The sequence below is a fragment of the Mya arenaria genome, chromosome 3 (assembly GCF_026914265.1).
Source record: "Mya arenaria isolate MELC-2E11 chromosome 3, ASM2691426v1".
Taxonomy (NCBI): domain Eukaryota; kingdom Metazoa; phylum Mollusca; class Bivalvia; order Myida; family Myidae; genus Mya; species Mya arenaria.
The window spans coordinates 25,550,038-25,566,537 of record NC_069124.1 but is presented as its reverse complement, the minus strand read 5'-3'; the positions used below and the strand labels follow the sequence as shown (position 1 = coordinate 25,566,537).

At 36.3% G+C, this 16,500-nt stretch overlaps 1 protein-coding gene across 1 annotated transcript; it reads left to right on the top strand.

The window, feature by feature from the left end:
• Positions 1-13,849: 13,849 nt before the first annotated feature.
• LOC128226958 (alpha-crystallin B chain-like) lies at positions 13,850-15,816 on the top strand. The gene is made up of 3 exons (XM_052937091.1): positions 13,850-14,259; positions 14,698-14,874; positions 15,254-15,816. Exons 1-3 carry the CDS (start codon positions 13,948-13,950, stop codon positions 15,404-15,406), a joined length of 642 nt encoding a protein of 213 aa, XP_052793051.1. The 5' UTR covers positions 13,850-13,947; the 3' UTR covers positions 15,407-15,816.
• The last annotated feature ends 684 nt before the right edge of the window (positions 15,817-16,500 follow it).

The window sequence follows — 16,500 nt, the reverse complement described above, 5'->3', positions numbered from 1 at the left end:
TTTAGCTCTGGCGGCCATATTGTGCAATGGACCGGAACCATTTGAGCAATTTTGGTAAAGGACCATCCAAGGAACATTTCTGTTAAGTTTCATCAAAATCTGATCATCGGTTTCTGAGAAGATGTTCTTTAAAGGTTTTTCTATTTTTTTGCCCTGGCAGCCATGTTGTGCAGCGGACCGGAACCATTTGAGCAATTTTGGTTAAGGACCACCCAAGGAACAATTCTGTCAAGTTTCATCAAAATCTGCCTATCCGTTTCAGAGGAGATGTCGTTTAAAGATTTTGCTATTTTTAGCTGTGGCGGCCATATTGTGCAATGGACCAGAACCATTTGAGCAATTTTAATAAAGGACCACCCAAGGAACATTACTGTCAAGTTTCATCAAAATCTGCCGAACCGTTTCAGAGGAGATGTCGTTTAAAGATTTTGCTATTTTTAGCTCTTGCTGCCATATTGTGCAATGGACCGGAACCATTTGAGCAATTTTGGTAAAGGACCACCAAAGGAACATTCCTGTGAAGTTTTGTCAAAATCCGCTTATCAGTTTCAGAGGAGATGTCGTTTAAAGTAAAAGTTTACGCACGCACGCACGCACGCAAGCACGCACGCACGCACGCACTCACGACGGACAATCTGTGACGACATAAGCTCCATGGCCTTCGGCCAGTGGAGCTAAAAACAGTTAAAAGTAAATATGTCCACATCTAAACTTTCATTGACCATAAAACGGACTAAACAGATTTTAATCTCAAAGTGGCTTCAGATTCCATGTTTTTCAGATAACTAGATAGATAATCCCACCATTTTGGACCAATGACAGCGATTGATCTGTCAGCTAATTTGGTTCGCCGCCTTGGAATGTTAACTGAGTGTCACTATGTGATCTAAGTCTGTATCTTCCTCGAATCGGTATAAACATTTCACTCAAATACAATAGGGTTGTGCCTTTACATGCACGGAAAACCACCACTAAAACCTTGAAAATAATTCTGGCTTCAAATGGGAGACAATGTAGTTTTTTTTCCAAAAGTTCAGCTCTTGGTTCTTCATTGGAAACATTTAAGACCACTCTAGCGACATGGTTTTGGACTCGTTGTAATGTGTTGATCTGGTAGGCTGGAATTCCGGTGAAGAGACCGTTGCAGAAATCAATGTGAGAGCGAGAGATGGTGCAGGGGAGACAACTCTTTTTCCAATTAATTCGCATGTTACTATTAATTGTTTTGCAATAATCCTGTAGTTTCAGTAGCCTACATGGCCGGGTGGTCTTGACTGCTGGCAATAATTGCTATTCATTGTTAGACGGACCCGGTAATATTCCAGCAATCGCCAGAATATTTTTATGGGAAAGCAGTTGGTTCCTTGCAGAACCAATGGAACTGCCTCAATGATTATTTATGATTACGATATTTCCGTAGCCAAATCGCCTATGGTAGACATCGGACCATACCGCAGAAGTGTATCGAGGATACAGAATTTTTCTTATATTATGAATGTTTTTGTATTTGATTAATAAAAATGACCTTGAATAAGACTATTTTATCCCTCCAAATGTATCAATCGTTATGTAACTGTACAAAATATACGTATATTTTCCGGTAGTTTTAAAATAGAAATTATCATTATTGGTATACACGGAGTCAATTAAGTGTACAAAATTTACGATATCCTGCGATTTATTTTTATTTTGAAATTGTCTCCTTGTGGTGTATAAAGTTTTAAATCCGAAGCATCTGATATATATTTAGGAAAACAACTAAGTTGAAAAGGATTTGAGTTACCACATATCATATAACTTAAGGTCACAAAAAGAGCATACGTGTCGATAAGAAAATCATCTTTGTAAATGACCTGGGACCAAAAACTACTCCCGTAAAGAACAATCAAAGTATAAACTTTCTGCATCGATTATGACTATGATCATTGTAACTTATTTGTTGCTTGTTAGAACAGTTTTGCATTACATTTAGCAATACATTGAGAGAAACATTAAGGTAGTTATATCAATAATATTAAATCATTAAACTTGTATAGAAACAGGTGATTCTTAATGGAGAAAGGAAGACAAACAGCGAAAAACATTGGGTTTGGACATTTGATCCAAACAAACCTCGTTTGTTTCTTAACTTCTGTAAAGAAAAATAATACACGATTTGTTTTCCTAAAGTTGAGTTTTACAATAGAGACTGGCATTCCACTGTAACAAAATTCCGATGTTATTTAGAAATAAATTCTTTTGCAGTTTAGACATTAAATTATTTCTACCTGAATCATACATTGCATTCGATTAGTAATACATTGTTATGAACCAATTTAATGTTTTGCTTGCTTTTTGTTGTGTATTGCCTAGTTCCATGCTATTTTATCTGATTGTCAACTATAGCTTCTGTATATTATCGTCTGCCTCTGCGTACTTGTCGGAGGGTCCTTTACTACATGTCCACGAGACACCGTAATCGTAACCTTATCGCTATCGGCGTGGTGTCAATTATGCTAAGGCTTTAACAAACATGTTTGGCCAATCCTACATTTTTAGTCTGGCGTGTTACTAAAAATAGTACATCGTACTGAAATATATGCAGAATGTAATGTTTGTTTAGGTTAGTGAGCGAGTAATCAAAAACAGACAAGTTGTGTTTACCCGAGTTTGCAACATCGGATTTGCACGTGTCAAACGTCATTTGAGTTGTGTCCGTACACATGTCAAGCGCTTTACCCGTGCACGAGACATCGGCGCCCGTGCTTACAGTAGTATGAGCGAAGGAATAATCTCCAAGCGTAACGTAGGGACAGTCTACTTTACTACCGACTGGGTTGGCTGAAAAAGAATTGAAATACAACAAATTTGACATTCTGAACTCCTCGGCCATTTTCCATCGAAAGCAACCTCGGATGTATATGGACGGTTTACAATGTCATTAACATTTTCCTATGCTGCAAGTAGATCGCGTAGTCAATTCAATTTAGCAGTTAAATTTAATGATTTTAAAACACTACAATTAATTAATACTATTATTTGAAAGTTTACGATCTACTTCTACTGATGAACCGGCATACATCCGAGGTTGTTTTCGATGGCAAATGGCCAAGGAGCTCCAAATGCAGATTTCACAATATAGTGGGTAACAAATTCATAATCTAATCAAAGCACTCTAAGTACTGAAGATGGGAGTACTTTATACCATACTACAATGAACCGCATCGCACGATTTCGGGTCATCGGACAAACGTTTTCTGATTTGTTTTTAGTAGTAATTTCAATTTAATGATATTTCCGGAAGTGAAACTCAAATTGTATGATTATATCTCTAAAATTGCGTTAGATGTGTGTTTACAAGTTGATCTAGACTTGATGATTGAACATGTTACATAACGAACTCAAGGAAATGTGACCTTGCAATTCTTTTTTTCACTGGTTGTCACGCTCTTGGTAAAAATCAATTAAATTTCAGTGATATAAATTACCAGTAAATAATAATAACAAATGGCATTTAGGTATCTTACACGTTAAAACCCACACTCCGTATTCGGATTCTGCTGGTCTGAAGACGACTGCTGCGCCTTCAAGACACACAGAGGCTGTTTCGGGTACCAGTTCACTTAGATGAATACGTTCTGGCTGAATGAATCCCCGATGCTTGAAGGTCTGCAAAACGATATGTTTTATAAAAATCGGATTTTTTTTTCTCAATTTGATTTAATAAAGCAAATCACAGTAACAAGAGGAAACGTTAAAATGTAAGCAATTAAAGTCTGAAGGTTTCTGGCGCAAATGAACCCTGATGTATGCTGTTTATATTGTAGTCTATGCGAAGTGCTAATACCATTGTTTACTTGAATTTGAAAGCAAAATTGATATAATTAACATAAATTATATCATAATAAAACTTCTTTTGTGTCCATAGGATACAGATGCCCAAATATTGACAGACGGTTGACGGACAGACGGACGGCGGGCAATCTATGGTAGTGGCTGCGGGGGGGGGGGGGGTCATAATAATTGAAGTATGATTTTAAAAATCTATACGCACATGAGTAGATGTAGTATCTGTACGAGTAGTCTGTAACCTTCGTTAGATGCAAACACATAAAGCCATAAAAATCTATATTGAAAACCCTTAATGTTCCTGTTGATCTGAAATTTAAAAAAAGGCATTATCAGTATAATAGTTCGTTTTCAAATTTTAAGCATTTAAAGACGACCTTTCCCTTAAAGAGGCACACTATAGGTTGATGCATTTTTTTATATTTCAATGCATTATTATGTTTATCTCAATTGGTTTAAACTTTCAAAAACACAAACAAAAAATATTAGCCTATATATTGATTTATTTTAATTAATAGCTACATGGCCACATATTCTCAGATAAAAAGTAATTAAAAGTCGCTGAGATATTTTATATGTGCATAAACCGTTTGCCGCCTTTTTTGTTTTGGCCATTTAAATCATCTGAGTTAAACATTATAGTGAATTTAAAAAGGTTTATTATATCTTGAGTGGTGGATGGGTTCGGGGGGCGGGGTAGCTCATCACATTAATGCACCAGTCAATTGTAACCACTACCCCCCCCCCCCGGTCCGGGGGTATACCGGGGATAGCCGGGGAAATGTGCCGTGTTTTTACCTTACAGGTGGCCCCGCAGAGCCGGGTGAATGCGGTGGTTGTCTTCGCGCAAAATATAGCGGGGAAGGGGACTTACCTAGGGTCCCTGGAGTGTGGGGGCCTTTTGCGGGGATTTTACCATCAGTTCGTCTCCGCAGGGCGGGGATTTTACCCGGGCTCGGCTCGACCGAAAGTCAAAGTCCCCGCTATTCCCCAGACCTGGTGGTGCCGTGGTTACAATTGACTGGTGCAACGCAATCAAGCGTTAACTGACTTATCTAAAAAAAACTAACCTGACGATGACGATTCCATTCCAAAAAGTTATAGTCGATGTAAACTAATATAAATCAAAGCGCTAATAGCGCTGCATGAACAGGGTTTTATAAGGGTTTTCACCATTATGATTCACTATCATGTGTTTATTAATAAGGTGCTGAGATGTAGCACAGTGAATCTAAGAGTCCCCGTGTAAAACAACCACAGGGGCCGCGCCAGGTTTATTGAAGCATGCTGGTAAATGACAGTTTAATATTTTATTGACAATAAAGTTAATGTCGCCAATCCCAGCATAAGACTCATCCAGTCATTTGGTGTTACAATATGAGTTAGGCTTGCCAAGTATTTATTAACCAGAGAAATAAAATAGAAATTGGTTGATCATCCAGGGTGAATTTAAAAGATACACTAAAACCGTTTCCGGTTGGTAATTGGTTGTTGGCATAAACAAAGACTATACTAATTATTAAATTGAAAACGATCCTTTTCAGGATTTTAAGGTTAAAATTTTAAATTGTATTTTAAAATGATATATACAATATTTACATAAAAATGGATTCTCATCCGGAAGGAACGATAAATAGATAATATGCAACGGTTGGTAAATTATTGAAACAGCATAGAAACAAACTCCACGAAGCCTTTCTCCCCGTAATTGTGTGGGGTTTAATAATAGAAAATGAAAATATAAAAAAGAGTGAATGCCTGTGCTATTCCCAAACAAGAAAATGAAATATATACTAAGGCCACAACAAATTGATCATTTGTTCTACGGATTTTGCCCAAAAAAGTAGGAGCGAGCGAGCGAAAAAAAAATTAAAATACTTTTTTTTAAATTTAAGGCAATTCAGAGGCGAGCGCAAGGCGAAAAATAAGATAAAAATGAAAAAGTTTATTTCTTACTAAATTTATCATGCAATATGTCAAGAAATGCTTTTTAATTGCAAACATAGGTTCTTATTTTAAATATAAATGAAACGGTTTTGATTGTATCACATGAAAATCTGTCTCAATATATAACAAATGGCAATAAGATCCAGTGCTTTACTATTACTTAAGACACTGCCGATGCACGGGACAACACAATCGAAGCAGTATTAAACAAATCTGCAAATGTGGCACCGGTCATTATATTAGAGCAGGTGGTGGAATAAATATGTTTCCCTTTCAAGACCTCGCCTTTACCACGAACCAATGGTTTATAGGTCCGTGCCTTGAAAAAAAATCATGACACCCTCCATAGCTTCAATGCCCGTAAGAAACAGGCCACTTTAATAACAGGCCACTTTACTACAAATCGATCAAAGAAAACAAATGGATAAGAACAAAGAATTGAGAAAAATAAAACAGTCATTTTACTTACAAAAGGTTTTATTTTCTGATTTTACTGATGTTATTGTACATGTATGTGTAATGCACTAGTCAATTGTAACAACGACCCCATGGTCCGGGGAACAGCGGGGACTTTGACTTTCGGTCCAGCCAACCCCGGGTAAAACCAACGGCACTGCGGGGCCCATTTCACCGGCTATCTCCTGTATACACCCGATCCTGGGGGGGGGGGGGGGGGGGACAATTGAATGGTGCATAAATACAGACTGTTTCTGAAACATTTACAAGTCCTTCTATTTTTATCAATTACGAGTATAAAACTGAGAAATGCATTTTTGAATTTAAAAAATAACTCACGAAAATATGTTCGTTTGTTGTAAGTCCAGTGTCCGTGTATTTTAATATAAGTTTTGCACTCAAAATCTGATTTAGTTATTATTTAACACTAAATTTTGAGTACAAAACAATGAATTACTTAAAACACACATAAATAATTATTGCCTTCGACGCTGTGAAACTGTTGTTGTTTACTGAAGACTAAAATCCATTGACTATGACACTGATTTTCAAATAAAAATGTGTATTTTACGTTAACCAAAACTGAAAGTATCCTGCAAATTAATACCGGAAATAGATAACAACGGTGCGTCCTGCAAAATATTCCCGACAAAAAAGACTGTCAACAAATATCGGCTGTTTTGCGGTTACCCGGACCTGATTTTGTCCTGACACGAGGAAAGTTTGCTCGTGGAGAATGTAAAGCATGGAAATACCTTCAAAAAAAGGCGAAGTCGACGTTGCAGGTTCAAATTTTAAGTAAAAAACTTCAGAAAATAGAGGAAATTCAGAAGTAAAAAAAATAAATAATATGCGCGGCCAAATAGTAAGTGCGGGCGCCAAAAAAAAGTTTTTTAATTTTTATTTCGTTTTTCGAATTTTAGGTGCGGCAAATCCGACGAACAAATGATCAATTTGTTGTGGCCTAATCAAACTTTACTCATTAGCAAGAGGTTGCCTCTGTTTTCCTTGTTATTCACAAAACGACTTCGAAAATACAACAGATTAAAGAGAAATAGTTTCTTAATTAAAATGATCAAAATTAAAATTATTGCTTTCAAACAATTGTAAATGAAACACCTAAAAAGTTATTTAATCCGTGATATTTTCTCATATTTGCATCAAACCAGCAAAAAAATATAACTCAATTCATTTCAATGAAATGCCATTTTCAAAAAAAATATACAAACATCCGTCTATACGTACACTATAAAAAGTATATAAAATAAATTAAACAAAAAAAGTCTTAAAAATCTTTAATTTCAAAACTTATTTTATTGCCTTCTCTGTCTATATGGTCAGCAACTCTCTTCTATTTCTATATCGTCAGCTAACTCGTCAGCACTTTAGTACGTGCCTGTCAAAATGGCGTGCGTTTGTTATTCCCACGTGGGCTATCACGTGATGTTTTAAGCAGGGAAACTGTGCGCAGGGGATGAGATCATTGTATCACGTGATGGAATAATGCGCTTTGAGTGGATAGAGATTCTTTGTTTACGTTTCGATGTTCATTCATTTTTGGGCGCAGGGATACTACTTTAATATTATCTTAATCTAAGTTCAACAAATTAAATGATTAAAATAGATATTGCGTTATGATTGCTTCTTGCTTTGTCATCTCTAGCTCGGTTATTGGAAACATAGCTTGCAATTTATATAGTCCGCACTTTCTCAAACTATATTTCTGGTGGTAAAGAGGCAGACGACACTTGTTACTATTAATAGGCATTTTATGTTGCGAGTGTCGAGTCTGTGATTACACTGAACAGGGTTGCGTTCAAATAGCCTTACCTGACAATGAGGTATCCTTTCGAATCAAGGTCATCGGTACTCACACACTCCCACTGCGAGTAATGCCGACCCGTATTTATTGGGTGAATGAGTATTCGGTCATAGTCGATGTAAATTATAGTACTCTGGTAAAGCTGAGTAATTTTGTCCTTTCGGACATTGTATAACAAACCGGTTTGTATGTATACGGTTGAGTGAATTGGGATATAATTGGAATAGAGATTAATTTGAAATCTGTTCTAGGGAGTTTCTCTTCGTGGTGACATCGAATTACCAATTCAAATTCAATGTTTACAAATGATTGTTTAATTTCACGTGTTACTGATTACACATGTATCTTTTCTGTCTGTCTGTCTGTATCCCAATAATTCAAATAGAATATTGTTTTAATACATGTATATCAAAATGTATTTGTTATACGATTATTGTTCAGTACATTGTTGTGTAACGGTCTGCTGTAGGCGGCGGATGTGCGGTCATAGTCTCCACTATTATGCGCTTGCTAGAAAGCTCTGCTGTCCTGTGAGGCATAGTAAGTTGGAACTTCAACAATCTTTCAGAGAAAGCTCTGCTTTCCTGTTGGTTGAAGTGTAACCGTCCCCTGTAGGCGGCGGAGGTCTACAGCGGCGGAGGTGCGTTCATAATAATATTCTGTATAAAACGGAAGTACGTTCATACCGGATGTAAAATTGGTTTGTAATATGCAAATTAGCAAAGGCTATGTGAGAATAGAGAAGTTAGTGTATATAAAGACCAGTGGACACCTTCAGTGTCGACCATGCTTTTCCCTGAAGGGAGCTGTTGGTGTTTGTTTTATTACGCCAGAAAGCTCGGCTATCTGGTGTTTGTTTGTTTGACGTCGCACGTTACGACATCAAGTGGTAATTGAAAAACCTGTATCTCTGGTGACAAACGGGCAGTGCTTTCTGAGTTTTCCCCAAAAGAATGGTTTTTATCTCAGTTTTGCCTCGGCGAGTCGACCACGTTCGTAATCTCATTTTTGTTGCTAAACATTTTGTCTTGTCATTGCTTACGTTATCGAGCTGTGTATGTCATCTTGTACTCTGTTCCGTGTCATCACAATATACGCGTCACTCGCAAATCGCAACTGTGTTGTACTTTTCTTAGTCTGTAAGAAATATAGTTTGGACGCTATCTTAAATAGCCTTACCTTACAATGAGGTATCCATTCGAAGCAATGTCATCGGTACTCTCACACTCCCACTGCGAGTACTGACGATCCAAACGAGCCTGGGTGAACGAGAACCCGGTCATCGTGGTACTAGTATCAAACGTTATAGTGCCCTCGACCCCGTCGTCAGTCCGTACGGCCACGTACACGCCCCTACGTCAAAGAAAACTCATGGAATAAATACTGAATATTATTACGCTGTAGCTTTAAAACGGGCCCCAATTTAACGAAACTTATTAAGCATAACAAACTTAAAGATCCACTCTTACTCCCAAATAAGATTTACCACAATATAATTTACCACTATTGCTTTAATATTCGAAAAAGGATGAATAAATGTCGAAAACAATTGTTCTTATGAAGGATACCGAGTTTAATTTGAAAATAAAAATGAGCATAAAACATGGTATTTCTATCTTACGAGACTATAGTAGACCACAGTATATCTTTTAGCATTCACCAATCATTTAATATGTTTGCGCTCTCTGCTATTAAATACACGGTTACAATATCAGTAATTAATATTTTTCATAAATGCATTATTTAGTAAGAAGTTGAAGGTTTATCAGTCAAAATGTGTTTGTTATACATGTGTATGTATTGATTTTGAATAAGAGTGTCACGTTAAATCCCTAATTATTTCATCTAGACAAACAAGTTGCTCATGCTTAATTTTACATAACAAAAAGTAGTTTATCAAGATCATCTTTAAAATATAACTTCCGCTAATATTCTCAAAACTTTAAAATTTGAGAATTTAAGAAACTATACCAATTAAAAATAGTCAGCTTAGCTCAATTCTGTTAAATTGACTCGCCCCAGTCGTTCGAAACTTCTTATATCCCTTATAATAGGATTAAGCTAATCTCACTAATTTTCTTTGTCTTTAATTCATTTAAAGTTATTAGACTTTAAATAGGAATTACTTTTATGGTTATCACAATAAACCATATTTTATTAACCAAAATCACATTTAAGTATGTGTTTTGTCAAATTGAAATAAGCTACTTCAGCCTGTTAAGCTTAAGAAGTTTCGAGAAATTGAAGCAAGGTCAGTAGACAAAATAAAATATCAAACACTTAGCTGGTTAATGATTTGTTTATATACATTTACCAAATAAATTATAATTGTTATTATTATTTTTACTATTATTATTATTATTATTATTATTATTATTATTATTATTATTATTATTATTATTATTAAATAATAATAATAATAATTATTATTATTATTATTATTATTATTATTATAATAACTATTATCATTATTATTGTTATTGTTTTTTATTATTATACTAATGATAATGATACTATACAATATTTCTTACCGTGAACTAATTTGATGTATCTTATAATTAAGACAATTGTTTTTAATAAAATCATTTTAATTCCGATTTTCTTTTTACTTCAGAGAGCCTTTTAACAAGTTATTTTCCTTGATTCGAAGTTTTATAAATCTATCTGACCTTTAATGTTTTCGGTATAAGTTACCTGTTGTACTATTGTCTTTTTTAAACAAAAGATTTTTCATTTTGAAATGTCCCTTCCAAATATACTATTTAGGAAATGACATCATACATGACTTTAGTTGATAATTAGACAAACAATACCTATTATAACTTTCATTAGCGGATTAAGAGGGGGCTCACCCGGCGCGCGCCCCCTCTAAAATCGTCCAAGTTCACTTTTTTCAATATCGGAGAAAAAAAGTAATAAAATACGCTTAAAATACACCATTTTCAGCTACAAATTGTTCAAATTTTCTGAATGGATTAACCATAAACACCCCTGCAAATAGTGTATGCCAAATGCTTTCGGCTCTGAGCCGGACGCATGTCAAAAGGTTGCCCCCCCCCCCCTAAGTTATGCCCCACTCTAACATCAATTCCTAGACCCGCCCCTGACTTTAGTAATTACTGAGTAACATGAGATTTTTTACAACAATTACAAAAAAGTATATATGTATTTGTATAATATAACTCAGGAACAAATATATGGATGGATTAACCACTTACAATATCCCAATCGTAACAACCCGGCCATCTCCGGTAAGCTTCGACATATAGACTATCGGATAACGGCCGGGGTGTTCCGATAGCATCCGAGGCTGATTCACTCGGAATATCTCGGCTATTTTCCATCGTTGTTTTCGATGGAAAATGGCCGACTGCAACGTTCATAGCATGTATTACCAAAATCTCATCAACGAAGGAAAATGCCCAAATGTGATTGTATTCGATGGAAAATTGCCGAGGAGTTCCTAATGCAGACCAACAGGTTAAGTGCATCAAATTGCTTTTCAATTGATGAGATTTTGATAATAAATGATATGAACGTTGCAGTCAAACTTAACATGCCGAGAAAATCATAAGTTAACAACGTATAACATTCTTGCCCGACGCACACCTCCGGCTTAAGTTAAACTGATATTTGAGTATTCAAGAAATAGAGGTGTGCGTTCATTTGACAAAATTGAATTTGCACTTTTTGTTTCATACATTTTCACAAAGTTGACCCTTACTATCTTTATTCTTTATTGTCCAATCTCAGGGGGTCCAACGTGTTTTGTGTTTGCCGAATTTTAAGTGAGGGGAATTGTGTTAAGCCGAACATATAAGGTGTTTAATAAAAAAAGAGTAAGTGCACTAGCCGTCGAAAAGATAAATAATGCAAAAAATCAATAACAAATAGCTAAAATAGGTACAAGAATGGTAAACTTGAACTGAAAACACAGTTTCAAGTCACGCAATTTCCAATTTTCACTTTGTAAACAATCAATCGCTCAGCTTTGCATTCAATATTTTTTTTGTTAAAGCCTCCAGAAACAAAAGTTAAAAACCCGAGAGATGCTTACACGTGTGGTCTCCGGGAAGGCGTATTTATATTGCGAAAAAGGTGATATATCTTACTTACCAGGTGAAAATACCTTCCTGAAACACCAAAATTCTTTCCAACGCCGCCATTTGATTCGGCTTCACATAATTCCCCTCGGCAAACACAAAACACGTTTGACCCCCTGAATCTGCGGATGGTCAAAATACATTCACACTTACATTAAAGTGTTTTTATTCAACGTGTTGCAATGCTATGTTTAATATTCGGATTTAGCACTGAGCAAAAACCTTCATCTTCATAAACAAGGGCACACCTCAAGGAGCCATGAAGTTGACTCGAGCTGTTTTACTAGTCATAGTCACTAAATTTCAAGCGTCTTGGTAAGCAATAACCACAGTTATTTTGATAAAAAGTCATGAAATTGTTGCCCAAGACTGGTTCATCCCCTGCTTCTTTGAGCTTCTGTCGCGCTTTTACGGATTGCTTTTGTTCTCGTTTTGTCCCATACAGTTGGTGCTTCGCCGAACACTCCCCTGACATATAAGTCTAAACTCTCGACCACTTCTTCGCGCAACCATCTTAGAAGTTCCTTGTCTTCATTTGGCTTTTCAGTCGACCACTTGAAAAACTGTCTTCTGTTTCGTTTTAAGTGACACTCTTATTTAAATAACTTCTTACTAAATAATGCATTAAGGAAAATATCATTCCATAATGTATTATTGCATAAATAAATAGGATTCCAAGAGTAAAGTCCTAGGGTCAAATAAACTGTAATTTTAAAATCATTACGCGCTCTACTTGCATCTTAGTTAAATCAGTGTAAATGATTCTGACATTGTAAACCGTCCCGGATGATGATATACATCTGTGGTTGTTTTCGCTGGAAAATGACCGAGGTGTTCCTAATGGGAAACTTCGAAGGAATACAGCACGAGAATCCAATCGGAGCACCTCGTTCTTTATCCAACAGAATTGTTTATCTCGAAGCTTGCCGGAGATGGCCGAGTTGTTACGATTGCTCAAGAACTCTATCACCATGACGTAGATGGCTGTCAGTGCTGTGAGAGTGCCGTCTGCACCACTCGCGTTATCAAGTCAGCTTCAACATCTTTGATTTTGTTATTTGGAAAAATAAGGTGTTAATGACTGTCAAAAATTCAGCCAAGTGGTCCAAAATATGAACAGATGTAGGAATCCCGTTAACAATACTCGTACATATGAACTGAAGAACTGTGTTATTTTTGTGTCTTGATTAGAGCGTGCCTGTCGTTCATTGTCTTTCTATTCATTAATCTATTTGTGGCACATTTTCATTGACAGCCCGCTCGCTCATAATTATGGCCATTTTTTGTACTATCATTTATAAATTGTCCTGTACATTTTACTTATTGACCGTTGCTTAAGTTTGTGTAATTAACTTAAACTAGTATTGAACAGGTTTAATGATAGCTCAGTATACATTCGCAAGTTTTCATAGTACATGTATTATGTTTTCTTGGGGGAGGTGGAGGTGGGGGGGGGGGGGGGGTACGATCGAAAAGCCGTAAAATCTATCAGCCTAATGACGCTTTTAAAAACGTTGAATCGATTTGGCAGGGCTTAATGTAGATATAAAAGCTGCATACGTGATGTAAACAATATACGAAAGGTAATAAGAATAAATAAACTGGTAATATTCAATAGTGGTTATTTCCCTTAGACCAATTGCGTAATTCAGAATGATGCAGAAGAGTCTAGAAATTTCGTCAGATGTATAAAAAAAATTCAGAGCGTTTCTTTTCTGATGAAACTACAACCGCTATTTCGGAATACATATTTCAAGGAGAGAATAAACATTACAGACGAAAAGAGAAAAGATGTTTCATAAAATGGGAAATTTAATTCGACCAGCATGTCACGCGACAAGACTCGGACGTCGCTCACTTTGCTCCAAACGGAACATACCCGTCGAATGGCGTCGTGGGGATTTGTGGTCTGATTTCTTTAAGGGGCCGCTTCCTTTCGGCGGCCCCTGGCGACATCATTTCCGGGAGATGGAGGACGCAATGCGCGCAATGGAAAAACAGTTTGACCGGATGTCCCCTCGAGCGTTTGGGGAATCGTTTTACCGGCGGCCGACGCGTCTCTCGGAAGCGGCCGAGGAGGCAATGACTAACCAAGTGTCGAAGGTAAGCGCTGTTATTCCAGACAAAAAGACGCGATCAGGGTTGAAACAGTTTGTGGCCTGCGTGGTAAATTTGTCTTCACTAATGTGTCATATTTACACTACTGTGAATTGTTGATAACTAGTGACTGTACATTATGTTGATATTATTTGTGTATGTTATTTAATGAAAAATGTAACTTTTTTACCGATTTAAATATAAGAAACTAATTAAGCAAGAAATATTAAAAAATATGATGCATTTTGGTTATTAATTTTAATGATAACTAATCAGTAAACAATTCTTTTTTCAAATGATACCAATATTCCTAACATTAGTAGGGAACAAGCACCGAAATTAACATTGTCTATATGACAAGTGACACTAAAGAGTAGTCTCCCTTTCTACTGTAACGACCTTTACAGATTTTGTGACTTACGTTCCGCTTTTGTTTGTTCACAGGTACGTTATGACGGTAAGGCGTTTGAAGTAACGTTAGACGTCAAAAACTTCTCCCCCTCTGAACTGGAGGTGCGCCTATCCGGGGGCCGACTCACTGTGCACGGGAAACACGAGCAGCGTGCTGACGAACACGGGTATGTGACACGAGAGTTTCAACGGGAATTTTCAATACCACAGGTAAGCTATATAGTTTAAAGGTATCATTCGGAGCACCTCGGCCATTTTCCACTGAAATCAACCTCGGATGCAAATAGACGGTTTAAAATGTTAGAAATCTATACATTAAACTATGTAGCAAGTATGTCGCATAGTTATTTCAATTAAGTAGTTAAACTTTATAGCTTTACTCTTCGGAAGGAATCTTTATTTTTCATGCAATAATACACTTCACTAGCAACCAACTTAAAGTAAATACAATTTAATATATATATTATTTTTTTTCATTTTGGGGCAGTTTCGCCAAGTTAATTCATTCGTCACCATGTGGTTAATTTAAGGCGAATACTTATACATATTCAGGCACCAATATTTTCATCGTTGTTCCATTCGATTACAGGAAGTGGATGCGGAAAGTTTCGAGTCATCAGTGTCAGAAGAAGGTTTGCTGACTATACGCGCCAACGTGAAAACGTCTGAACAACCAGTGGAAAAGAAAATAGAGGTTAAGACGGCGCCCGGAAAACTGGAGGCGAGCGAGGAAAAGTCGTAGACTTGACGGTTCTTTTGTTATGATAGAATGGATATGTTTCAATGATTCATTGTTTATGACAGCCTGTTTTTCTTAAAAATAGTATTGACAGTTATGAAAAAGCAATCAAAGTGTTTCTTCATTTTGTCAGTTTATGTGTGCCATTGACGTGTTCATTGTTTTGTTGCCGGTTCAAAACTAGTTCGGAGTACTGTAGTTTATTTAGATTCCATTTTTGTGTTCTAAATAAAGGTCGTTTAACATAAGTATTCTACATGAAGTTCATTCCATTTCATGTAAAACATTCATTATTTTTATTGTTTCAATTATTTCATTATCAGTTTTGGTGACTTGTATATCTGTGTTAAACCACATTATTTAAAAGCTGCCATGATAGTTATCACTGGCGAAATAAATTGAAGAAAAAAACATATGGTTGTGTGTTTTTGATTGATTTGTCCATGAAACATACTTATAGAAATAATGCTTAATAAAAAACAAACAAAGCAAGACTGGACGTCTTCCGGTCCGACAAACAAAACTAGAGTGGACGTCTTCCCGTCCGTATACCTAAATCAAGCAGGTGTTGCTGGAGGTGTGCGTCTTACAGGGATGGAGTGTTTAATTGTAAAGTTGATAATAAATAAGGACTTCCAAATCACAGAAACAGGCCCAAATGTTTAGAATTTTGACCCCCAGCAGAAAAGTGGATAACACATGTAAACATATTTATATTGGGCCACAACAAATTGATTATCAGGGAGTCTTCGGGTTTACCGCACATATTTCCATAAGATTTTTTTCAGGAACTGCTTCAATTTTCATAAAAATATCGAGAAAATGCCAATGAACTCACGTGACACCAAAAAGGTTAATATGTATGGTAAGTTTAAGATCACTGAAACAAATTGAACACTTCGTGGAATGCTTCCTTAAGCAAACCCATTACATTTAGCCGGGTTCGATTCACGCCCGGAACTTTGTCGATGATGAGTTATACCCCCTTCCCCCAAAACAACAACAACAACAAAACGACAACAACAACAAAACAAAAAAGGGTATAAAGCCTAACTTCCGACCCAACTCCTTGTCATGTTTAGAGCCTATGAGAGAAA